The sequence below is a fragment of the Hyperolius riggenbachi genome, chromosome 9, assembly GCF_040937935.1.
Source record: "Hyperolius riggenbachi isolate aHypRig1 chromosome 9, aHypRig1.pri, whole genome shotgun sequence".
Classification (NCBI taxonomy): Eukaryota; Metazoa; Chordata; class Amphibia; order Anura; family Hyperoliidae; genus Hyperolius; species Hyperolius riggenbachi.
In genome coordinates, this window is record NC_090654.1 from 124,168,255 (window position 1) to 124,195,784 (window position 27,530).

Here is a 27,530-nt window from a genome sequence, read left to right on the forward strand (position 1 = left end):
GTGGGGGATCGTGGAAAATAATTTGGAGAAGGCGTTTCAAAGTCAGAAAGGTCAAGCTGACAAAAAACGTTCCTTAGAGTGGAAGTTTCAACCAGGAGACTTAGTCTGGGTATCCACACGTCACTTGACATTAAAACAGCCTTCAGCCAAGTTGGGGCCCAGGTTTGTGGGTCCATTTCCAGTAACTAGAAAGATCAACAATGTTACTTATGCCATTGATCTTCCTGCCAGTATGCGTGGCGTAAGATCCTTTTATGTGTCTCTGCTTAAGCCAGCAGTCCATGTGGGTCCCACTCCTCCTCCTCCTGTGATGATAGATGACCAACCTGAGTACGAGGTAGAGAAGATTTTAGACTCACGCATAGTTCAGAACTCAGTACAATATCTGGTTCATTGGAAAGGGTATGGTATTGAGGAGAGATCATGGGTACCTGAAGGTCGCATGCATGCTGACAAATTGAAAAGTGAATTCCACGCTTTACATCCTGAGAAGCCTGGAAGGAGCTGTCCGGAGTCCACTCCTCAGGGGAGGGGGGGGAGGTACTGTGAAGAAACGCGGAAAAGCCGCCGCATGGACGCAGGATGAGGCGGCTGTTTCCACGGCTGGCATAGCGTAACGCGGAGAAACCGCCGCGCCTGACGCGGCGGTTTGTACGCATAGACCTGCTTCTCTCAGTAAGGCGGTATGCGGAGGAAACGCCGCACGCTCAGACAGCGTGGCGGCGGATTCCGCATCCCATACAGCAACAACATTACAACACATGACTGGTGTGGCTGGGACTGATAGTCCACACTGGTTTAGGAGGACGTGTGCGTGCGCAGAGAGGCAGGGCCTTTATGGCAGTCAGAGGAGGGTCAGCTGACCAGGCCGGTCAGCTGACCAGGCCGGTCAGCTGACAATTGCAGCAACTTTCATTGGTCTAGCTCTTAGGGGAGGCACTGGAGAGTACTGGAGTATATATACTGGATGCTGGTCATTTCTCTGGTGTCTGGCGTTGCGATCACTACGTGGTAGCACTCAGACCTTGTCAGTATCTGTGTTCTAGCATAGTTTCCAAAGGTGTTGACGATCACGGACCTCACACCTTAGCGTTAGGAATATTGAACTGTATTATTTGTTATGACCTTCTGCCTGCCTGACTATTCCTCTGAACTCTGATTCTGTACCTTGCTATTTCTGATATCCTGTTGCCAAACTCTGCTCGTTCCTGGACTCTGTATTTGCCTCCTGATTCTGTACCTTGCTATTCTGATACTCCGTTGCCAAACCCTGCCTGTTCATTGGATTCCGTATCTGTCTCCTGAATCTGTACCTTATCTGTCTGTGTGTTCACGACCTGGCTTGCCCGACCTCGAGAACTGGCCTTACTGTTAGAGGCAGTTCCCAGACCTGTTAGTGACAACCTCTCACTGGTGTCACTCACGCTCTGTCCTTCCTACTCTCAGCCTAGCTCCTCCCCCGGGAGAGTCTAGGCCAACGGAAGTAACATACTTCTGTGCAGTACTCAAAATATTGCTGTTGCACTCAAACACTCACTTGTTATCTCAGGTGTCCAGAGGTTAGTAGATATATCTGATTATCGGTGATACTGCAGATCATCAATAATCGGGTATATTCTGTATTCTCGGTGATACTGCAGTTCACCGATAATTAGACCCTCTCTGTGTTACACCGATCGTTACAGGTATGCTCGTAAATTTACGGGCGGTTGGCAACACTGATGGCCGTGCTAGTGCACACGTTGGTGAGTGTGCAGGCGATGGTGGTTTTCCAGCCTATATGGTCAGGCTGAGGTAGCTCAATGACAGAACAACAATGACTGTCCAGCTGATTGAATATAATCTGTCCACAATGAAGCAACAACCTTATTATCTTGGGTGTGCCCCCCAACGCACTCATATAGGTCATTGCTTCATTTTGATATGCAAACCCAAGGTAACGATCATGAAGGGGAATTGACACGTACATGCCTTTTGTTTTTTTGTTGCAGCTGCAGTGCAGCCAGAAAAATTAGGCATGTACACACACCAGAAAAATTCTTCTTCTTCTTGGTTGTGGCTGCAGCAGCGGCCTTAAAAATTCAGGAATCCAACTGGAGTCCTGGACCCTTTTGGTGTTGGCGGAGAAGGCAGTCAAGCGGCCTGCAGGCAGAGATGCTGTGTGGGGACTGACTTAGTCATCGGGCAGACAGCAACGGCGTGCAGGCAGAGATGCTGTGTGGGGACTGACTTAGTCTTCGGGCAGGCAGCAGCGGCGTACAGGCAGAGATGTTGTGTGAGGACTGACTTAGTCTTCGGGCAGGCAGTAGCCCTCCGGGATTCATGGCTCATTAATTTTAATAAAGGTGAAGTACTGAACACTTTTTTGACCTAGACGACTTCTCTTCTCGGTGACAATGCCTCCTGCTGCGCTGAAGGTCCTTTCTGACAGGACGCTTGAGGCAGGGCAAGCCAGACGTTCGATGGCAAATTGTGACAGCTCTGGCCCCAGGTCAAGCCTGCGCACCCAATAGTCCAGGGGTTCAGTGCTGCTCAGAGTGTCTATATCCGCACTTAAGGCCAGGTAGTCGGCTACCTGCCGGTTGAGGTGTTGTTGGAGGGCAGATTCGGAAGGGCTGAGACGAGGCTTTGGACCAAAGTAAGATCACATGTCCTTCACTGCGACTCACCAGCTTTTTCACCTCCTCAAAATGGACGCATGACCCTGCAGGCATTACGCATGAGTGTCAGTGTCAGGAACCGGCCCGCGGCACGCCTGTGTATACGGTTCCCGACCGCGGGTTTGATCAGATTAAGCGGGGAACAGCCTTATTTAAGCTACAAACAAGGCTGGAACCCCTCAAACACTTCCCACTGCCACCACTAGCGTTGCTAGACACGTCCCCTCAGCTGTCGATGGCTAAACACGCAATCTGCGTTTTTGTATTTGGGTCAGCTTTGCGCTTAGGCCGAATACGAGAACGCCACGCACCCACACACACAGTACAGTTGTACAGTAACACAGCACAATCAGACAATGATTTGTAATGCAAGTTACACTGTCGTGCAGCAAAACCACTAACAGTCGTTCCGAACGATACTGCTAGACTTCCCACTCGGCTGTCGAGCGCAGAAGTGCCCCATACACACAATGCAATTATAATTTCATATGGTAGTGTTGCTCAAACACAATTAGGCACGGACTTATACACAGCTACACTGCAGTCTCCTCTAGGCTATGAGTGTTAGTTTAGTACGGCAGAAGTCAAGCTTATTAAATAATAATTTAATATTCCAGAAAAACATGGAACAATGCAGAACAGAATATATACAAAAGATTACAAAAAACAATTTAAAAAAGTTACAAAATTAAGAGTTACAAAGATACACACACGGATATTTGCGTAAAAATAAAAATGGGGATTAAAAACGTTACCAACTTGAAGGTCTAAACGTTGTCGGCAGGAGCATGCCGCTTGTTCGACCAGAAGTCGAGATCATCTCTAGCTATGCGCTATCTCCAAGAGAAGATGATCACTAGGTATCTGTCTCTGCTTTTTATATTCTGAAGTGTCCCCTGGGGCATTTAATGTCCAGCCCCCAGGAACTAATGCAGTTTCCCCGTTTGTGACATCACCGAACGCTTGTTATAATCTTTCCTGTGATATGCAAACTTCAAAGGGGTTCCTGTTTTAGCTTCTCGTAGGTTTTAGAATTCAATAGGTGAGATTGTATCCTACCAGACATCAAAAGGCTTCCTCCACATTATTTCCTTGGTTAAAGGGTATTTTAGCACATACATGAAAAGATGGCATTCTGGTTACAGGTAGCAGTTTCACAATCAAAAACCGCGCAGATATCACTTCTCGGGTGAGTGTAAATTGGCGGTGCGCTGCTTAAAAATTAACAAAGTCCAATTTAAAACATCAAATCAGCTGCGCACTGACGTTCCCGTGGCTAGACACCCCCTCCACATGCAAGGTTCAGTCCCAAGTTTTCACCAGATGTACAATTTTGCTCCTCGCAGTCGGCTACCACAATTACCACTTCGGCGAGACACCACCACCACACCCCAAGCAGTGGGCACTCACCGCATCAAATTGACCCTCTATTAGATGGGTCTCCAGCGCTTATGGGGTCATATGGCCACCCCCTGCCTTTTCGAGCAAGCCTGTCCACTGCTTCCACCTTTTCTCACAGGATCATCACACCTCAAAAGACATATTTGGAATACTCATAGCGTAAAACCATAAAAACTATTTATTAGTAAAATCAATTTTGCACTCACAAGCTTAGACGTTTTCATAGGCACAGAGTTTTTGTGGGCTCTACCCCAATCGTTGGCCGCTGGGTGGGCTTGTTGCGCTGGCGTGGTCAGCTCCTCCCGGCTTCCCCCTCTGGCTTCACGTCTCTCCTTGGCCACTAGCTTTACTAGTTTCGTCGCTATCTGCGACTCATCAGAAGCATGATTTTACTAATAAATAGTTTTTATGGTTTTACGCTATGAGTATTCCAAATATGTCTTTTGAGGTGTGATGATCCTGTGAGAAAAGGTGGAAGCAGTGGACAGGCTTGCTCGAAAAGGCAGGGGGTGGCCATATGACCCCATAAGCGCTGGAGACCCATCTAATAGAGGGTCAATTTGATGCGGTGAGTGCCCACTGCTTGGGGTGTGGTGGTGGTGTCTCGCCGAAGTGGTAATTGTGGTAGCCGACTGCGAGGGCAAAATTGTACAACAGGTAGCAGTTTGCCTGTAATTGCCAGTAGGCAGACGCAGACAATCACACCTGGGGCAGCAGATCAAAGTGACTGCTAGTGGCCTAATGAGCCGCTTCCTTGCCTATTGAAGGTGACTGGTCCATTCACTGAAGACAATGGCAGCTGTCTACATTAATACAAAAGATCACAGTGTACCGTTCCTCTGGACAGCCAGAAACAGGTAATGAGGTTCCCTTTTGTCTGTCTATTGACACCCACACACCATCACATTAACAGTCCATGAAGCTAGCTGCCAATATCTTCAAGCCATACTGGCTGACATCCACCTCTGAAAGATATACAGCAGACATAAAAATGATAGAATATGTTTCTGTACTCCCTCATATCATCAGCACCTCAATATATCTCCACAGTCAGTACTTTGGCCAGAAAATCCCCAGCTCCCCAGAGCCTGACCTTTCACCGTAGCTGTACAGATACTCGTTGACGGCTTTCTCCTGTTGTAGCAGGCAGTCAAACATGAGGAGCGTTGAATTCCAGCGAGTTGGGCTATTGCAAATCAAACGCCTCACTGGCAAGTTATTTCGGCGCTGAATATCGGAAAAGCGCACCATGGCCGTGTAGGAATGCCTGAAATGCCCACACACCTTCCTGGACTGCTTCAGGACCTCCTGTAAGCCTGGGAATTTACACACAAATCTTTGGATTATAAGATTCAGCACATGTGCCATGCATGTTCAGAGCGTTCAGGAGTGCTGCTACGGTGTGACTCTCAGCTCTGAGGCAAGACATGTCCAAGATGGCATGACACTGTGGTACCTGGAATGTGGAATAGGCCCTGGGGAGCTGGGGATGTGCAGTTTGAAAGGAGAACGTAGCAGTAGAGTACCACTCAGCTGAGGAGGAGGAGGAGGATGACAGCGAAGAGGATGTAGCAGGAGAAGTAGGAGGAAAAGGAGAGGAGGTGGCAGCAGGCCAGCCTGCAAGCCGTGGCGGTGTCACCACCAAGTCCGCTGCACAGCCACATACTCCATGCTTGCCAGCAGTCACCAGGTTGATCCAATGTGCCGTATAAGTAATGTACCTGCCCTGACCGTGCTTTGCAGACCAGGCATCCGTGGTCAGATGGGCCCTTGACACAACGCTTTGTGCCAGAGTTGACACCACTTGCCTCTCAACATCATGGTACAGTTTGGGTATTGTCTTTTTTGAGAAATAATTGTGGCCTGGTATCTTTTATTGTGGTGTTCCAATCGCCACAAATTTTCGGAAGGCCGCAGAGTCCACCAGCTTGTATGGTAACAGCTGGCAGGCTAACAGTTCCGCCAAGCCAGCTGTTAGACGCCGGGCAAGGGGGTGACTTGCAGACATTGGCTTCTTCCGATCAAAGATTTCCTTAATGGACACCTAGGTGCTGTGGGCAGAGGAGCAGGAACTGCTCAAGGTGAGAGGCAGAGTGGAGGAGGGTGGCTGTGAAGGTGCAAGGGCAGCAGATGATAAAGCAGCTGAAGATGCTGCACCTGGAGGAGGAAGAGGAGGCGGAGGGTGTCTTTGCATTTGCATGCTTCTTTTCCTCATGTGCTCATCCCTTTGGTGTTTGTGCTTGTTCAGCAAGTGCCTTCGTAAGGCTGATGTCCCTACGTGGGTTTTACTTTTTCCACGACTTAATTGTTTTTGGCAGAGAGTACAGATGGCATTGCTGTACTCTGAGGCAGAGACACACAAACAATTCCACACTGGTGAGCTGTGGGATGACGGCATTTTGGTGGTGGCGGCAGCAGCTGACGTTGAAAGGCGTGTTGGCTGGCTGTCCCTAGGTGGCGATACATGCCGCCGGACACTGCCACGAGCGGTTTCCGATGAGCTCCCCCTGCTTCTTACAGCAACTCATCTCCTCCTCTCTGACTCCCCCTTTGAACTGTCCCCCTGTTTATCTTGTTTATTGGGAACCCACGTGACATCCATGGCAGGATCATCATCATCCTCCTTCGCTTGTATCAGAAACCTCCAAAACTGCACCAACAACAGGTACTTCATCATCCTCACACCTTATGTTTATAGTGACGCCTAACTCAGACATATGAGGTGGTGTAACATCCTCAGCGCCTTCATCTTGTAACAATAATGGTTGTGAATCAGTTAATTCCCCACAAACATGTGTGAATAACTCCTCGGACAGCTCAAGTGGAGCGGCTGTGGTGCTAGTAGCAGCGATGGTGGCTGCCGGCTGAGTATTAAGTGGTGTGCACGAATCAGAGCAGGAGGAGGAAAATATGTCATGGTTCAATGTGGAAGCTGAGGAAGATAAGGTGTTCTGTGTTATGAAATCAACTATGTCCGCAGAATCTTGGGGGTTGAGACACTGTACTTTGGTCGAGGGCCGCATGAAATCTCATCAGCACAACCTCGCACAGACCTGACTGCCCGTGCCTCTGCCTGTTAAGAATAGAACAATATGAGCCCTCAAAGCTAAATGCCCCTGTCTCTCTGCGGGCTGTATGCAGTGTGTCACCCACAAAGAGAGTTATGCTCAATCACACAGATGCGGTGAATATATATGCACTGCTCTAATACTGTTTGTAGTCACACAGATGCAGTGAATAGATATGCACTGCTCTAATACTGTTTGTAGTCACACAGATGCAGTGGAAAGATATGCACTGCTCTAATACAGTGTGCAGTCACACAGATGCAGTGGAAAGATATACACTGCTCTAATACAGTGTGCAGTCACACAGATGCAGTGGAAAGATATGCACTGCTCTAATACAGTGTGCAGTCAAACAGATGCAGTGGAAAGATATGCACTGCTCTAATACAGTGTGTAGTCACACAGATGCAGTGGAAAGATATGCACTGCTCTAATACAGTGTGTAGTCACACAGATGCAGTAGAAAGATATGCACTGTGCCATTTGTCTAATACAGTGTGCTGTCAGACAGTGGGACTACAAATACCAAGCAGGCAGCAACTGTCTGTGGGCTGTATCAATGCAGTGTCACCCACAAAGAGACCTATGCTTTAGTAAGTTAAATCACACAAATAGAGTGGGGAAAATGCACTGGTGTGCAGTGTGTCAGCAAGCAAGGGCACAGCTGCAACAGGGCTGTATCTATGCAGTGTCAGTGTCACACACACAACAACAACAACAAAAAAACCATCAGAAGAACATTAGCCCTCAAAAGATCTGTTTTAGGGTGCTTTCAGCAACAAATTTCATCGAGGAGCAAGCTAACAACAGCCTAACTAACACTTTCCCTATCTCTCCAGCAATGTCTCTCCCTTCTCTCACTAAGCAGGCAGCAGACAGAGTGAGAACATGGCCGACACTGCTGCCTTTTATAATGGGGGGCGGGGGTCCAGGAGGGAGTGCAGCCAGGTTGGCTGTCATGTGTCTGCTGACTCTGATGTAGAGGGTCAATGTTTAGCCCAATGACAAGGCATAGGGGGCAGGTCGAACGTGCCATGTGTTTGCTACCTGCCACGGGCATGGGTAGCTGATATCCACGCAAACTATTTGCCGGGCGGAACGTTCGGGCCATCTTTACTGTTGAGGCCCGTTGTATGCGATTTTTCCAATGACTGCAAATTTTTTGAGAGATGAGCAATCGTTTTGGCGATTTTGCCACGTAGGTACAGGCATGTGATCATGCCAACGGCATTTAGTGACATGTATCGACAACGACCATCATTGCAGATCTGATCTTTTAAGATGTCTGACGACATCTTTTAAGATACCTGTGCAAAGTACCGCGATCGCTTGACTTCCTGTTTGCGTCCGCTGTCTGATGTCACGTGTAACCGCCGGCTGGAAGATGGATCGTGGAATGCTTGTCTGCTTGTCGTCAGGGGGACGTCACTGGATCCATCTTCCTCCGTCGGGTGGTCAGAATTCAGCTTAATGATGGCAAGCCAACACTATAAGGCAGGGTTCACACTTGAGTAGTTTGCATTTTCTCACAATACGAATTTTCATTAGAACATTAGAACTCACAGCTAATGTATCAATCAATGTGCTTGTTTTCATTTACTGAAAAATGTTTGCATGTGGGAAAACTGCTTTCAGCACTCTGTGTTTAACCTTAGCAGCTGTGGAAAAAGCTGTTACTTAGCTGAAGTTGTTTATTTTGACAGGACCCCCATCTCCATCTGAAAACAGAACTGCAGACGTGGTATACAGTCAAGTGACATCGGTCAGCCACAATGATAACAGTCAGGTAAGGTGTATGAACATTTTCAACAACATGTATAACACACAACTAGCAGGTAATAATTCCTTTTTTTGTATAGCGCCTTTCTCCTGTCGGACTCAAAGCGCTTGCGAGGCAGCCACTAGAGCGCACTCAGTAGGCAGTAGCAGTGTTAGGGAGACTTGCCCAATGAACTCCTTACTGAATAGGTGCTGGCTTACTGAGTAGGAAGAGCCAGGTAGCAACGAGTAAGCTTTAGGGACAAAATTCACAAATGTTTTTTTTTTTTTAAGTGACTTTTAGTTTCTCAGACCAACTCCACTACATGCCTATACTAGCACAACTGTTTGCGATATCTGGAATCACATCCTCACTGTGGCTTGCAGCCGAAGGAACCTTTATAAACTGGCTCAGGACCACGTATGGCAGATTCTATGCTGCAGTGGCGGCTCCCCAACTGATGCGTCATAGAATCTATGCAACTGGTATAGGGCGGTCCCTGGTTGCTGAGCTTCTTTTTGATCAGTTAAGGAGCCAGTTTTATTGGCTCCTTACCAGGTGATCACTGTGAGCCAATCACAGTGATCACAAATGAAAGAATAAAAATAAGGCTCTGGCCTTGAGCCTGCCAGTCCTAAATAAATTAATAAACACTAATAAACAAGTACACGCTATATAACGGCTACAAGAAGCAGTTTAGTTTTTAATATTGTTCACTTTAGTTTTTAATATTGACTTCACCAACCCTTTAAACTCCAGCAGCAGTTGTGTAGTAATAGGAGATGCAGAGGTGGCAACAGCATTGGGGCCCTTTTTTAACCACTGTATTAGCTGAGCTCTACATTGCTGCTATGTTGGTAATGATCACCTCTGTGTGTGCTTTCAATAGTGGTTATTATGAACAAACAGTTCCACTCCTTTGCTTACGCCTCTCTGACACTGTGGCTGTCCTTGGCAAGTTTTGGGGTCCATATCAATTGTTATGCGTACAGTACTTGAATGGGCCAATGTAAAACTTGCCCATTGCTCATTAGCTGTCCAGCTGAAATATGCTCAGAGTTTATATCAGGATCCTGAGGGTGACATTCGAACATGAAGAAAAAGGAAATTGTTAGTGCAAAAATACAGGCACACTAGAGGAAAGCAGTACAAAGAACCAAAACAAATCAAGGATTCAGGTTGACACATCAAACCAGAAGGTGCTAATCATCTCTTAACAGTTCATCGACTGCCAGAGACAAAGACTATACTACAGTATATGCAATGTCCAATGGAATAAAGACTTCCAAATAGATGTATTGCCAGCTTTAAAAGTACAGACGGCAAACTGGAATTAGGAAAAAAATGGTGCACAGTTCATCTGAGGTAAATAAAATTGCGTTTAGAAGAACATGGTAGTGAATCGATATGTAAACAGCATCTAGAACAGGGGTATCGAACTAAAATACAAACTTGGCCGAAATTGAGCTCTGGGACCAAGTGGCGGGCCAACCTCAATGTCTAGTGGCCACCTCTCTCTCTTATAAAGTCCCCTAGTGTAATAGCTCCCCTTCATCCCCTAATAAAGTTCCCTGATGTTTAGTGATCCTCCCTCCCTCATCTATACAGTTCGATTATGTTTAGTGGTCCTCCCTCCCTTATACAGTTTCCTGGTGTCTAGTGGCCCCCTCCTTCCCCTATACAGTTCCCTGGTATCTAGTACTTTCCTCTTCCCCTATATGGCTTCCCAGGTGATCTAGGGCTTACCCTCCATTATATCTTCTCTGGTGGTCTGGAGTGGGCCAAACATAATGCAAAGTGGGGAAACCACCTGAGGGCCAAATCTAATGGCTCAAAGGGCCAGATTTGGCCCACGGACCGGAGTTTGATCTAGAAGATGGTTGTAATTGATAAAAGAGTTGACACCTTGCAATGGGTTAAAAAACAGACAATAATCATAGTTAGATAAGTGGCTCAGCACAAGATTAAAATTAATCTGCAACTTAGCTTGCCATGGTGCCTTGCATTTTGCAGTAACCATGTCCCAGCCAGGTTATGTAATTTCTGTTTTTTGTTCTTGAGGATAACATGTCTGCAGGATGTTCCAGAATAAAAATGCTGCATCAGATACTGCAGCACATAAAGCAACAAATCACCATGAAGTCTAACTGCATTTGCAGTGAACAGAAGCAGAACAACTGACAAATCAGATCATGAGAAGGGGTTAATACATTTTCTTAGCCCTGTTTGTATGAATAGATAATAAAGGCACAATCAAATTTTCTTTCACTGATAATAAAAGTTCATCTTCATAAGTTCCTACATGATTGTATGTATTGTTCTGTATTGTATTCATGACCTTATCATGTTCCGCAGTCTCTGATGCAGCTCGTTTTCCTTTCAGTAGCCCTAGTATGTCAACTGAGATTTGATTTTGGATAAATGGGTGATGTTGCTGGTAGGTTCCTTGTTCCTTTGCTACCGTCTGCATTTTATTTTATTTATTTTTTTCTTATGTTAGGATTGATTCCTCAAACTTCCCTGGTGCCATCCACACTTGTTTTAACTCTTGTTATAAAGATCATACTGCTTTCACTATAACTCAAACTAAAAAAGATTGAACAATTGAGAGCAAACATGTACCTTCATTTAGAACCTAATTTGGGGCATAAACTAAAACATATACATAATTAGTGCATAAGTTAATATGTAAACGATCAAGATGTTCATTAAGCCATTACAGCCACCATTAATGTGTTGATTAAAGGACAACTGAAGAGAGAGGTATATGGAGGGTGCCATGTTTATTTCCTTTCAAGCAATACCAGTTGCCTGGCAGTCCTGCTGATCCTCTGCCTCTAATACTATTAGCCATAGCCCCTGAACAAGCATGCAACAGATCAGGTGTTTCCAACTTTAAAGTCAGATCTGACAAGACTAGCTGCATGCTTGTTTCTGGTGTTATTCAGATACTACTGCAGAGAAATAGACCAGCAGGGCTGCCAGGCAACTGGTATTGATTAAAAGGAAATAAATATGGCAGCCTCCGTATACCTCTTACTTCAGTTCCCCTTTAAAGACAGAGTTAAGACCAGCACATGGGTAAATGGGGCTTTGAAGCACCACTTTAAAGCCCACCTGAATTGAGAGGGATATGGAGGCTGCTATATTTTTCGTCTTTTAAGCAATACCACTTGCCAGGCTTCTTGCTGATCTCTCATCAGAAGTATCTGAATTACATACCTGAAACATGCATGCGGCTAAACCAGTCAGACTTCAGTCTGAAACATCTGATCTTGTTGCTTGTTCAGGGTCTATAGATAAAAGTCTTTGTTAACATGACTTGGGCAATTTCTTTCTATATACTTCTTTTATACTTTAAAAAGGTTAGTTCTGCCGCGTTGGGTGAGATATCATTAATGGCTGACCCTCACTATATGTTTACATGGACTCTTAGCACCATTTGTTACAGAAGTTGGCCATGGCCACAGGTTATTTGCTGATCGATGGGTTGACAAAATGTATGAAGCCTGCACTATGATATTATATTTTACTTTCTAACATTCTTGCTTAGCTTTTTCTGAAAGGAACTCAGTGCAGCTGTTAGTATAATGCACATGTAATAGATCGCGGAAAAGCCGCCGCGTGTACTAGCGGCAAGGCGGCTGAGTTCACGTCCAGCACGGCGGTTTGCACGCAGTAGCGTGCGTCTGGTGTGGCTGGGTCTCTTAGTTCACACAGGTTGAGGAGAGGCAGCACCTTTATGACAAACGAGGAGGGATTAGCTGACCAGGTTGGTCAGCTGACCTCAGAGCAAGTGGCTATTGGTTGTTCTGTGATGGGTGGCGCCGGAGAGCGCCGCTCTATATATAGTCACTACTGGTCAGTCTCAAGTTGTCTGCCGTTGCGAACACTTACGTGGAAGCACTCAGACCTTAGTCAGATCTCACAGTGTGTTAGAACCAGGAGGATCTGGGAATTCACACTGAGCCAGATTACTTCTGTGTTATCATTGTGTTATACTTCAGACTAGTTCCAGGGTGTTGAGACCACGGACCTCACACCCAAGACTAGGGATTCTGTGTAATCATTGTGTTATACTTCAGACTAGTTCCAGGGTGTTGAGACCACGGACCTCACACCCAAGACTAGGGATTCCGTGTTATCGTGTTATATTTCAGACTAGTTCCAGGGTGTCGAGACCACGGACCTCACACCCAAGACTAGGGATACTGTGTACCATCATATTATACTCAGACTAGTTCCAGGGTGTTGAGACCACGGACCTCACACCCAAGACTAGGCATTGTTTGATATCTGTTATGACCTATTGCATTTCTGACTATCCCTCTGCTTTCTGATTCGGTACTTACGATATATCTGATTACCTGTTGCCAACCCTGCCTGCCCTTGGTTACCGAATCAGCCTTCTGTCTCTGTACCTTGTATGCTCGTGTGTTGCCGACCTGGCTTGCCCGACCTTGAGAGCTATCTCTCTCCATTGAGAGATTAGTCTCCAGACCTGCTGGTGACACCCACCTTCCAGGTGTCACTCAGGCATAGGTCCTTCCTGCTATCCAGCCTGGGGTTCCACCCCTTTGGATGTCCCAGGCTGCTGGAAGGTTTTGCACTTCCCAGAGGGAGGTATTTCCCATACTGCCAAGGACCACCTGCTCCTCGGGTGGTCCCACTCAAAGTCATTACTGTTGCACCAAACACTCACACTATATAGGTGTCCAGAGGTTAGTTATCCTTGGATTATTGGTGATTCTGCAGATCATCCATAATCAGGTATATATCTGTATTCTTGGTGATACTGCAGATCACCAATAATCAGATTCTCTCTGTGTGCTGACACCAATCGTTACAGCACACTAAGAAAATGTAAGAAGCTGAAATTTGGAGAAATCTTGTCCATGCATAAAGCTGACCTGTACGGATTGCATTTGTTTTCAGCAACTGCAAAAGAACTGGAATTTGTACTCAAACTAATTAGGTCTCAGAGAATCTATATTCACTGAATCAATTATCCAAATCTTTATACATTTCCTGTATTCTATAAGGAACACTTCTTGATTGTAATGAGCCATGTCTTTAGGTGGGGAAACCTTAAAGATAAAGTGAATGCAGCAAAATTCTTAAACATGAATTTAAGCAGGCACCGTGGGGTTGATTCAGCAGACATCTCTGGTGTGCATGGGAAATGAATGTGATAATAATAATTCCAGTATTCGTATAGCACTTTTCTCCTGTCAGACTCAAAGCACCTGCGAGGCAGCCAATAGAGCGCAGTCAGTAGGCAGTAGCAGTGTTAGGGAGTCTTGCCCAAGAACTCCTCACTGAATGGGTGGTGGCTTACTCAACAGGAAGAGCCGAGATTTCAACCCAGGTCTTCTATGTCAGTGACAGAGCCCTTAAAGTGGATCCGAAATGAAAACGTAACTATAACAGATAACTTGTCTATATATATATCTTATCTAAAGTCTAGATAGTTTACACAGCAAATCTAGCTGCAAACAGCTTTAAAAGTTTATGATTATTTATTGCTGTGATACAATGAGGGCAGCCATGTTCTGTTTGTCACATTGTCACAGGCCTGAGGGTTGAGAATGCTATGAGCTTGCCTGTGTGTAAATTCAGTCCCCTCTCCTCCTCCCCTCTGCCTCTGAAATCTCTGGCTAGTAACCTCCTCTTCCTCATGCCCAGACTGAGCTCCCATAAGCCCTTACTACCCGGGACAGAGTGCCAAGGCTCTCTGAAAAGCTGTGGGCGAGGCTTGTTTAGTCTATAGGGAATTAGAGTATTAAAACAAAACAAAAAAAGTATTTGGCTTGAGGAATGCCCTATAAACTATATGAAAGGAACACAATTATGCAATGAGTAAAAGTTTATCTCTAATTCACTTTAACCATTACACCAGACACTGCTGGATAGTGGTGATTAATCTTTCCAGTTTTTAATAGATACTATGAAAGAAATTCATATATATTATTAATATCATTGGGTTGAAGGTATGTACAATGCACTCATTACTGCCTAAGCAATATAATTCATTGACCCTTTGCATACTCTGGGCTAAGAGTAAACTCCAGATTTAAACCTGACCACAATATTTATACAAAATAACTGAATACCACAATCTAGGCTCTCCCCCATTATAGGGGCATTAAATAGATTTAACTGACAAAGGTGCTAAAAGACTGTGTCACCTTCTAAACCATAGTAGTCATTAACCTTTTGCACATTCGTACATACAAAGGGACTAATTGCATAAACAGCCACAACACATCCAATGTCCTAATCCAAACAAAAGGTTGCAAGTTTTATTTTACAAAAATGTTTCTGTTTATTTGCAAACGCAATCCAGTGGCTCATCTCTTTGTTCGCATTCAATACTAACCCTGTAACATGTATAATATTGAAAATAAGCATAAAATGCATCAATATATCCGAGACTCTTAACCTAATACAATGAGTCAGAACAGTGCAACTTGAAGGACAACTAAAGTGAGAGGGGCATTGAAGTTTCCACGTTTATTTATTTTTAAACCATGCAGATTGCCCGGCTGTGCGGCTGTTCCTCTGCATCTAAAACTTTTAGCCATAGACCCTGAAGCATGCAGATCAGAGTTTCCTGACAAAAATCTGACAAGATTAACTGCATGCTTGTTTCAGGTGTGTGATTCCGACACTACTGTAACCAAACAGATCAGCAGGACTGCCAGGCAACTAGTATTGTTTAAAAGGAAATAAATATAGCACTCTCTACATTCCTCTCACTTCAGTTTTCCTTTAAGTTTTTCAGAAACTGGTCATTTGCTTCTGCTTCTTTTAAATGTTACTGCTTCTTTTAAACGTTACTGCAATGCTTTTTATGTTGTCATATAATGTATGTGTTTATTGATTAGAAAGTTCTTGAGAAATGCAAATATATGCTCCAAAGGAACAGGAAATGGCTATTGTCAAATCTGAGCTATGAACTGTCAATTAGTTAACCAGCAGGAGCAGGTGATCGATAGATAGATAGATATATCCTATACCATAAAATCCCTGTGTCGCTGCGTCCGTCCGTGTGTCAGTGCTTTTTAGCACTGCGTATGTGCAGGGACAATACGCAGAGACACCGCCGAGATCCAGAGGAGGACGGGGCCAGGAGGGTCGGGAAAGTGTGTGCGCGGCGGGCGTGTGCGCGACGGGCACGCGCATTGGTGCGGCGCATTAGGAACGGACCTAACCCGTGTTTAAACAGGCTTAGGCCACTATATATATATATATATATATATATATATATATATATATATATACTGTATATCTATCTATCTATCTATATATCTATATATAGATATCTGTATAGTTACTGTATATATATATATATATATATATATATATATATATATATATATATATATATATATATATATATATATATATATATATATATATATATATATATATGGGCAGTGTGGTGCCCACATCTTGGAACACCCAGGCCCACCACTCTCCGGTATACCCGGCTCCCCTCCACAACCCTGTTCATCAACCTTTACATAATAAAAGAGCATTCTCCCATATCACACAGAATTGTTTACAGATGTGTCAACACTTGGGAATATTATTTTTCCAATACATGAGTGAGCCAAGGGGCCCAGAGCTTGTCAAATGTACAGTGGACAGTTCATACCAATAAGCTGTGCTATCGAATTTTTTTAACCAAAGCACTATAGCAGGTGATAAATTATAGCTGCCAGCAAACTGATTGTCAGTTTACAGCTGTGAATTTTCTGTAGTCATCAGAGTTCATGCAGAACAAATATTAGCATATTTCATGAATTTTCTGTTCATCTCTAGTTTGTATGTCTTTTGTGCTCTTCGCAGGGGTGCTCCAAGTCCTGCCCGAACGGAACCAACCTTAATGCTACGTAACCCTCTTTAACCATTGTGCTAACTTACTACCACAGGTGTGTACAACTGATTGTGCCTGGAAGCAACAAATAGACTAGCTGGTTTGTTAGAGTGTAACTACACCAATGGAAGACCCAATGCATTTAAAATCCTTGTCTCATTATTAATGGATCTATACTTCATCACTGATTCTGCATGAGAAACTGGTTATGATGCCCCTGTAGCTATCATTGTTTACATGCTGGAGCCTGGAGGCAACTTGGAAGCCATATTTCTGTACAGAAGTCGCTTCCTAGCTATGCTTTTGCTGCTCTTCCCCAGTCTAAACATCCACTTGAGATACTTAGATCACTGACTGGATTACCAAGCATTTATCTGTTGGTAGTGTCTTAGTACAGTCTGCAACTATAGATATTCTTTTCCACTCTTATTGTCCCTTAGCTGACTCTAGGCTGAAAAATCAAATGGCAGACTGTACTAGGAGAGAGCTGAGAAAACAGATTCTTGGGTTAAAATCTGTCCTAACTGCAGTTACACTATAAACCATTACCAGGCTTGTATGTGGTTTAATAAAATATTTATAGAGTTTATTGCTCACAGCAACCAATTAATTTCAATTATTTATGTCATATTAAGAGCAGACTATTCTGGTTGCTGTAGGTTACTGTGTTTTAGCCTGTCATGCATGATAGACAAACTGTGTCATTGTTACTTTTGCTATGTTATCAGACTGTAACTTGACTTGCATGAACATCAAATAATCACTTGTGCTTCATTACCAATGGCCCATACTTCATTCTTTGTGCATCGGTGCCTGGGTTCATATACATGTCCTTTAACTATTATGTATTTTATATAGAACTGACATCTTCTGCAGCACTTTACAGGGTATACAGTATAAACTAGTAATATCACTAACTGACCCTCAGAGGAACTCACCATCTAATCCCTACCATACTCATATTTTAATGTCCCTTATCTATGATACACCAATTTCTATGATACAAAGCTGTCACTGCCTCTGTACATCACTTAACCACCACCTTCAGCCATATGTCTTTTACTGCAATGCTGGGAACTGTAGTCTAGCCTTTCTGTTGGGTCATACATGACTGACATACCCACCAGCTAAATCCAGCCAGAGCAGAAAGCAAGCTGTATTCCAGTTCTAAGCATGTTTGACCCATGATGACAATGGTATTCTGTGTACAACTTTGCTTCTATACACTGTATAAACAGTGTATAGAATAAATTCAGTTGTTATTCTGATTGCTATAAAAATGTCCTTGTTCTGTTTTTCGGTTTAGATGGGCTCAAAGACAAACTTGTCCATTAAAGTGAGCTTGTATGGAAAAAAAATATGCCCCTGGTGGATACTTACCTCGGGAGGGGGAAGTCTGCATGCTAATAAGGCTTCCTCCATCCTCCTCAGGCAGCTCGTTCCAGCGAACCCCCCCCCCCCCCCCCCCCGAGCCAACAGCAGCAATAATATTTACAGTGTCTTGCCTGCGCAGGCTTACTAGCGGCTCTTCCCTTGGGCTCCAGTGGAAATAGATGAGCTTGCACCTGCGCAATAGAGTGAACCCGATCAAGCCTGGCTATTTTCGCCGGAGCCCGAGCAGAGAGCCGCTAGTGCGCATGTGCTCACCGTTGACGAGGAAAATTTCAGGGGAGCCAGTGCTGGATCCCGTCTGCTGAATAGGATGGGCGTAGCCTCTTTAAGATCCAGAGGCTTCCCCCTTCAGAGGTAAGTGTACACCCTGTGGCATTTTTCCTCACAACAGGTACAATTTAAATATCTCTTTATGAGAACAACAAATCTTTGTTCCCACAGCAGATGCATATCCATGAAATCAATAATTTATGCAGTAATTCAATCCTCTTAGCCAGCAACATCAGCGATGCTTTGCTTTCCAGTTTCCATTTCCACAGAAGCACTTGCTGTATAATTGCATTATCAGCTTCTTTTCTCTCAGGCACACTCATTTCCCAGAACTTGGCTGTTCATCAGAAATCAGCCTACATTTAAAGGAATGGGTCATAAATCTGGACATGAGAAATTGAGAATACAAAATCAAAATACATAACAGAGGCTACCTCTGGGAAACTTCATGTCAAAATGGTCAGGAATTCCTAGACATACAGATTAGCAAAATAAAGTGAGATGAGTATGGTTTGTAAAACCACCCAAATATAGTATATCAAAGTATAACCAGGGAAGGTTGGGTGGAGCAAAATGTAAAGCCTAACCTGATGCTAACAGGGACAGTCACCATAATTGTGCCTGTGGTAAGTAGAGATGGCCCGAACGGTTCACCGGCGAACGGTTCCAGGCGAACAACGAGTGCGACCTTTCCCGGAAGTTCGATTCGCCCCATAATGCACTATGAGGGTCAACTTTGACCCTCTACATCACAGTCAGCAGGCACATTGTAGCCAATCCGGCTACACTCAGCCCTGGAGCCCCACCCCCCCTTATATAAGGCAGGCTACGGCGGCCATTACACACACTCGTGTGCCTGCAAATAGACAGACTAGGGCGAGCTGCTGCAGATTTTTTCTCCTAGGGAAAGATTAGTTAGGCTCTTGGCTTCTTAGCTTGCTCCTGGCTGAATTTTATTGCTTTTATAGCACCCCTCATTCAACAGCTCTTTTCAGAGCTAATCCTGTTCTTGTGATCATTTTTTTTCCTGTGTGTCAAACTGACACTTGTGTTGCATAGACAGCATTGCTAATTCATACTGTGTGTGTGCCACAGCCAGCAGCCCAGCAGCACATTCAGTATTACCCAGTACTTCATATACCTACTACTAGTACCTGTTGTGTTTAGTTAACCCACCTCATCACTGCATATACCTACCTTTGTGTTGCGTGAACCCACCTCACTGCATCTACCTGTTGTGTTGAGTGAAGCCACCTCACTGCATCTAACTACCTTTAGTGTTCAGTGAACCCACCTCACTGCATATACCTAGCTGTTGTGTTGAGTGAACCCACCTCACTGCATCTAACTACCTCTAGTGTTCATTGAACTCACCTCACTGCATCTAACTACCTTTAGTGTTCAGTGAACCCACCTCACTGCATATAGCTAGCTGTTGTGTTGAGTGAACCCACCTCACTGCATCTAACTACCTTTAGTGTTGAGTGAACCCACCTCACTGCATATAGCTAGCTGTTGTGTTGAGTGAACCCACCTCACTGCATATAGCTAGCTGTTGTGTTGAGTGAACCCACCTCACTGCATATACCTAGCTGTTGTGTTGAGTGAACCCACCTCACTGCATCTAACTACCTTTAGTGTTCAGTGAACCCACCTCACTACATATAGCTAGCTGTTGTGTTGAGTGAACCCAACTCACTGCATCTAACTACCTTTTGTGCTAAGTGAAGCCACGTCACTGCATCTAATTTCCTTTGTGTTCAGTGAACCCACCTCACTGCATATACCTAGCTGTTGTGTTGAGTGAACCCACCTCACTGCATCTAACTACCTTTAGTGTTCAGTGAACCCACCTCACTGCATATAGCTAGCTGTTGTGTTGAGTGAACCCACCTCACTGCATCTAACTACCTTTAGTGTTCAGTGAACCCACCTCACTGCATCTAACTACCTTTTGTGTTGAGTGAACCCACCTCACTGCATCTAGCTACCTTTGTGTTCAGTGAACCAACCTCACTGCATATAGCTAGCTGTTGTGTTGAGTGAACTCACTGTGACAATCCAGCCCCGCGATCCCGTCGAGATCTGCTCCCGTTAGCGTACGCAGGAAGTACGGGTGCAGACGGACAACGAGACCGGTTGCTGGATCGTCAGAGGTAAGAAGAAAAGGCGACAGAGCATGCCAATCCCGTCTAATCTGCTCCCGTTAGCATACGCAGGAAGTACGGTGAACAGACTGACAATAAAGATTGGTCGCGCAGCTGCCGACAATATGTAATGGGACAAACCTCCACCAATCCCGTATTACTAGGCCACTGTTGCCATGCAGGTCTCATGCACTAGAGACTGCTGGAGGCAAATTCACTGTGTGCGTAGTAAACGGTTAAGATTGGTTGGAGGTGCCCATACATGTACAATTCTGATTGTATGTACACTCGGTAAACAAAAAAAATATCGATTTCGCGCTGGAAATCGGGTAAATAAAGTAAACTGCCACCACTCTCTCAAGTTCAGGGAGGAAAGAGACTCCCGCTATCATAATACGGTAGCCAGCCCAATCACGTTCAACACGCTCAAGTCACCGTTCGGGGAATAATCACTTCCGACGGCTTAAAGACTGTGAGCAATGTGACGTTAAAGAAAGGTTACTGGGTCCCTATATGATGCAATCTCGAATTTTATTTATAATCGAGAAACGAAGTTATCGATTTCGCACAGGAAATCTGGTACTAGCTAATCCTAGAAGGAAGAAACGGTTATTTACAACCTAGCTAGCAAATCAACAATTTATAAGCAAATCATAAAACAATGCGGTAGTATGACTGACTCTTCAGAGGGCAGATTCGTTATAGCAGCAATCAGATGACCAGAACAGGCACAAGACTGAACGATAAAATCGTTAGTTTATTTCTAAACTACATACACACAGCTTATTTTAGAACAGATTGATTGACAGAGAGAAGAGAGGAAAAGAGAACAGAATGTCTTAATATACAGTTCAAATACCGTTATTGGTAGTCCATGCGGCAATCGCAAGTCTTTGGTGAAAGTCCCAAAATGGCGGTTGCCATGCGGCCAACAGGCCTTTGTTAGGAAGTTCCAAGAGGGAGGGTTTGCCCGCGTCCTTGCGGGCTGCCAGGATGTTACTAGGCATCAGATTGAAGGTAAAGGACCCAGAGCTTTCTGGGCTCTGTCTGGTTATAGCCCCCACTCCAGCAAGGAGGGGTTAGGGGGCGTGGATCACACACCTCTTTGGAATAGGAGATCTCTGCCCCTCTCAGAGAGACAAAATTTTACCTGAATCATGATAAGTGTGCTCATCTGCAAACCGTACAAGTTGTGTTAAATCTAATAACATTTTTAGGTTTGTCAGAATTTATCAAGAACGTTGATACCAAACTTGGGGGGTTTAGAGTGAACGGTGACCCCAAAATGTATATCTCTGCTTTGGCAGGGCTTACCTTGAATTCAGAAACATCCAATCGTGTGGTTGGTTCCGAATTTCAGAATAAGCGGGTTCTTAAGGCCGTTGCCTATTTGGAAAGCCATCTTTATGGCAAAAGATGGATTTCATATTTGTGAGATCACAGAAAGGTCAGCTGGGAGATGGAATCTCCTTGATCCTTCAGCTGAGGTAATCCTGAGAGAACCCCCTGCTGTGATCGGTTACTAGCAGTCTGGAGGAGCTAACATTTATGAGCTTCTGTCAACTGATATCTACCCTTCACCTGATGGATGAGGTCATAAACACCTCAGGGGGTCCCCTGTGCTGGCAGAGAATCTTTTCAACAGCAGGCTAATTAACTGGCCATGAAAAGATTTCTCCAGCCCTTTGGTGAAGGAAAAAAAAAAGTGTATTTAAACCCAAAAAACTGTCAGTTTGGGTGGTTTGCGCAGAACTAGCGTTGGTAACTCCATGACGCATTCGATATGTCATATCGACGGCGTCACACTCACCTCACTGCATCTAACTACCTTTAGTGTTCAGTGAACCCACCTCACTACATATAGCTAGCTGTTGTGTTGAGTGAACCCAACTCACTGCATCTAACTACCTTTTGTGTTAAGTGAAGCCACGTCACTGCATCTAACTTCCTTTGTGTTCAGTGAACCCACCTCACTGCATATACCTAGCTGTTGTGTTGAGTGAACCCACCTCACTGCATCTAACTATCTTTAGTGTTCAGTGAACCCACCTCACTGCATATAGCTAGCTGTTGTGTTGAGTGAACCCACCTCACTGCATCTAACTACCTTTAGTGTTCAGTGAACCCACCTCACTGCATCTAACTACCTTTTGTGTTGAGTGAACCCACCTCACTGCATCTAGCTACCTTTGTGTTGAGTGAACCCACCTCACTGCATCTAACTACCTTTAGTGTTCAGTGAACCCACCTCACTGCATCTAACTACCTTTTGTGTTGAGTGAACCCACCTCACTGCATCTAGCTACCTTTGTGTTCAGTGAACCCACCTCACTGCATATAGCTAGCATCCCCCCGAGATGGACAAAATGGACAAACAAGGTAGAGGTAGACGAAGAGGCAGACCCAGAGGAAGGCCACCTGGCACCGGCAGGTCTGTGCGAGGTCGTGTTGATGTGATTTCGTGTGGACCTGGCCCAAAGTACAGTGCTTAGAAGAAGGCACGTGCCATCACTTCCCAAAATTGTGAGGACGTGGTTGAGTATTTAACACAGAACACCTCATCTCCCGCAGCCACCAGCGCTACTACAAGCACCACATCCGCTGCATTTGACACTTCGCAGGAGTTATTTGTAGTGGAAATCACTGATTCACAGCCAATAATGCTACAACAAGATGAAGGCGGTAAGCAAGTTACAACACCGCATATGTCTGAGTTAGGTGGCGATAGTATGGACGTAACGTGTGAGGAGGGGGATGATGAAGCACCTGATGTTGGTGCAGTTGTGGAGGTGTCTGAGGAAAGCGAAGCTGGGCAGGAGGATTATGATGACAATTATACGGATGCCACGTATGTTCCCAATAGAGGAGATGACCAGGGGAACAGTTCAGAGGGAGAGCCAGAGAGGAGTAGGAGGAGATGAGTCCATGAAAGAAGCAGAGGGAGCTCATCCTCAGAAACAGCTGGGGGCAGTGTCCGGCGCCATATATCGCCAGCTATGGACAGCCAGTCAACATGCCCTTCAACGTCAGCTGCTGATGCCACCATAATGCCATCACCCCAGGGGGGCTCAGCGGTTTGGAATTTTTTTAACGTGTGTACCTCAGATCGGAGCAAAGCCATCTGTTCTCTCTGCCTCCAAAAATTGAGCCGTGGAAAGGCCAACACTCACGTAGGGACAAGTGCCTTAAGACGGCACCTGGAGAAAAGGCACAAACAGCAATGGGAAGAACACCTGAGGAAAAGCAGCACCCAAAAGACAAGCCACCCTCCTTCTCCTCTTCCTCCTTCAGGTGCATCGTCTTCATCCGCTTTCTCCCTTGCACCTTCACAGCCACCCTCCTCCACACCGCCTCTGCCCTTAAGCGGTTCCTGCTCCTCTGCCCACAGCAGTAGCCAGGTGTCCGTGAAGGAAGTCTTTGAGCGGAAGAAGCCAATTTCTGCCAGTCACCCTCTTCCCCCGGCCTCTGACAGCTGGCGTGGCGGAACTATTAGCTCGCCAGCTATTACCATACAAGCTGGTGGAGTCAGAGGCTTTCCGTAAATTTGTGGCCATTGGGACACCGCAGTGGAAGATAAGAGGCTGCAATTATTTTTCAAAAAAGGCCATACCCAAACTGTACCGTGCAGTTGAGAGGCAAGTGGTGTCATCTCTTGCGAAGAGCGTTGGGTCAAGGGTCCACCTGACCACAGATGCCTGGTCTGCCAAGCACGGGCAGGGCCGCTACATTACGTACACAGCCCATTGGGTCAACCTGGTGACCGATGGCAAGCAGGGAGTACGTGGCTGCACAGCGGACCAACTTGTGACACCTCCACGGCTTGCAGGCAGGCCTCCTGCCACCTCCTCTCCTTCTCCTCCTGCTACATCCTCTTCGCTGTCATCCTCCTCCTGCTCCTTGGCTGAGTGGCAGTTCAGCTCTAGTGGTGCTGCCATCTCCTCCTCTCCAGCTACACAGCCCCATCTCCCCAGAGCCTATGCTGCATGCCAGGTCACATCATCTTCGACATGTCTTGCCTCAAAGCGGAGAGTCACACTGGACCAGCTCTCCTGGCTGCTCTTAACAAAGAGGTGGAGCAATGGCTGACCCCGCACCAGCTGGAGATCGGCAACGTGGTGTGTGACAACGGCAGCAATCTCCTTTCCGCTTTGAATTTGGGAAAGCTGACACAAGTACCCTGCATGGCACATGTGCTGAATCTGGTCGTTCAAAGATTTGTGTCAAAGTACCCAGGCTTAGAGGACGTCCTGAAGCAGGCCAGGAAGATGTGTGGGCATTTCAGGCGGTCTTACACGGCCATGGCAAGCTTTGCGGACATTCAGCGGAGAAACAACTTGCCGGTGAGACGCTTGATATGCGATAGCCCGACTTGCTGGAACTCCACCCTGCTCATGTTCTCTCGCCTGCTAGACCAGGAGAAAGCCGTCACCCAGTACCTGTACAATTACAGTAGAAGGACACAATCTGGGAAGATGGGGATGTTGTGGCCCAACAACTGGATGTTGTGGCCCAACAACAGCTCATGCGGCCGTTCGAGGAGGTGACCAACCGGGTGAGTCGCACTGAAGGCACCATCAGCGACTTGCTCCCCTACGCTTACTTCCTGGAGCGTGCCGTGCATAGAGTGGTGGATAAAGCTGTGGAGGAGCGTGAAGAAGAACAGTTATGGCAGGAGGAGTCGTGGGAGCAATTAACATCCGAACCAGATGTTTCCTCAACACCTGCGGCAGCACAGAGGGGGGAGGAGGAGGAAGAAGAGGAGTCATGTGGGGAAGAAGAGGCGTCAGACTCGGATGATGAGGAAGGTGTTTCTGTGGAGGAGGAAGAAGAGGCGGCGGCAGAAGAACAACCGCAGCAGCTGTCACAGGGGGCTTGTGCTGCTCCACGTTCCTGTGGTATTGTTCGTGGCTGTGGGGAGGAAGAGGACTTGCGTGACGTCACTCAGGAAGAGCAAGAGGAGATGGAGAGTACGTCTGGATCCGACTTTGTACAGATGGCCTCTTTCATGTTGTCCAGCCTGTTGAGGGACCACCGTATCAAAAAACTCAAGGGGAATGACCTGTACTGGGTGGCCACGCTACTAGACCCTCGGTACAGGCACAAAGTGGCGGACCTGTTACCAATTCAACAGAAGGTGGAAAGGATGCAGCACTTGCAGCACAAGCTGTCAATAATGCTTTACAATGCGTTTAAGGGTGATGTGACAGCACAACGCAATAAAGGTACCACTGGCAGTAATCCTCCTCCTCCCAAGTCCACGCAGGCAAGGACACTCCAGCGATCTCATGGTGATGTCGGACATGCGGACATTCTTTAGTCCAACGCCTCGCCGTAGCCCTTCCGGATCCACCCTCCACCAACGCCTGGACCGGCAGGTAGCCGACTACCTGGCCTTAAGTGTGGATGTAGACACTGCAAGCAGCGATGATGAACCCTTGGTCTACTGGGTGCGCAGGCTTGACCTGTGGCCAGAGCTGTCCCAATTTGCCATCCAACTTCTCTCTTGCCCTGCCGCAAGCGTCCTGTCAGAAAGGACCTTCAATGCAGCTGGAGGCATAGTCACTGAGAAGAGAAGTCGCCTAAGTTACGAAAGTGTTCAGTACCTCACCTTTATCAAAATGAATGAGGCATGGATCCCGGAGGGCTACTGCCCGACCGAAGATTAAGTCAGTCCCCACACACAGCATCTCTGCTTGACTGCCTTCTCCGCCACCACCAACAGGGTCCAGGACTCTAGGTGGATTCCTGAATTTTTAAGGCCACTGCTAGCAGCGGCTGCTATAGTAATTTTTCTGGTGCGTGTACATGCCTGCCTAATTTTTCTGGCTGCACTGTGGGCGGCTGCAAGCAAAAAACAAAAGGCATGTACATGTGCCCATCCCCCTTCATGATCATTACCTTGCCGCGGTGAAGGGGCTTGCGTATCACAATGAAGCAATGACCGCCGGCTATATGAGTGTCTCGGGTGGGGGTGGCACACCAAAGATAATAAGGCCGTTGCTTCATTGTGGTCAGACCAAATTTGATCAGCTGGACAGTCACTGTTCTGTCATTCAGCTACATCAGCCGGGCGACCATATGGGCTGTAAAGCCACCATCACCTGCACTCTCGACATGGTGCGCACCAGTCCAGCACGGGCGTCACTACACAAACGGCTGTTTGCAGTCATTGTATACCTTTCACTGCATCTGTGACTGCACATTATATTATACCTGGCAGTCAGTGCATACCTTGCACTTGAATGGATGGCAGACTTGCCCTCCATAACTGATTCCCGTTAAAGGATTTAAAGTTGATTCATTACATTAGGGCCTCAAAAGTCCTCCTGAGTCCTGTATTGTTATTTTTGGTCACTACCTCAGGGCGGGCATGCCTGCTGCCCTCCTTGCCTGGATGTGTGGTGGTAGCCGTTTGTTAGGCTACAACTCCGGACCGGAAACACACCAGGAAGGATTCCCCGGCCATTACCCATGGTCAGTGGTCACAATGGCAGACTTGACCTCCATAACAGATTCTCGCCGGAGACCAACCTGGTGAATCGCAGTGAAGGCACCATCAGACTTGCCCTCCATAACTGATTCCCGTTAAAGGATTTAAAGTTGATTCATTACATTAGGGCCTCAAAAGTCCTCCTGAGTCCTGTATTGTTATTTTTGGTCACTACCTCGGGGCGGGCATGCCTGCTGCCCTCCTTGCCTGGATGTGTGGTGGTAGACGTTTGTTAGGCTACAACTCCGGACCGAAATCACACCAGGAAGGGTTCCCCCGCCATTACCCTTGGTCACAATGGCAGACTTGCCCTCCATAATACATTCTCGTTGCAGGTACTGAACAGCAAGTAAAAAATGTAAAAAAAATAGATGTAAGCTTTAACAATGGTAGAGAAAGAACCATCGAAAGTTGATAAGGCAGACAGACATTACCTAACCAGACATCACTGAGTGAGGAAG

At 46.0% G+C, this 27,530-nt stretch overlaps 1 protein-coding gene across 4 annotated transcripts in view; it reads left to right on the forward strand.

Moving 5' to 3' along the window:
* The window catches only part of LOC137531733 (CD48 antigen-like), a 276,111-nt gene that overhangs the window by 226,107 nt on the left and 22,474 nt on the right, over positions 1-27,530 (forward strand). For 3 of the 4 annotated variants that reach the window (XM_068251692.1, XM_068251694.1, XM_068251695.1), the window contains one exon: positions 8,833-8,915. In XM_068251692.1, coding sequence (XP_068107793.1) covers positions 8,833-8,915 — 83 coding nt within the window. Of the gene's footprint in view, positions 1-8,832; positions 8,916-16,742; positions 16,826-27,530 lie in introns of all 4 variants that reach the window. The other variant, XM_068251693.1, reaches the window with a different exon arrangement.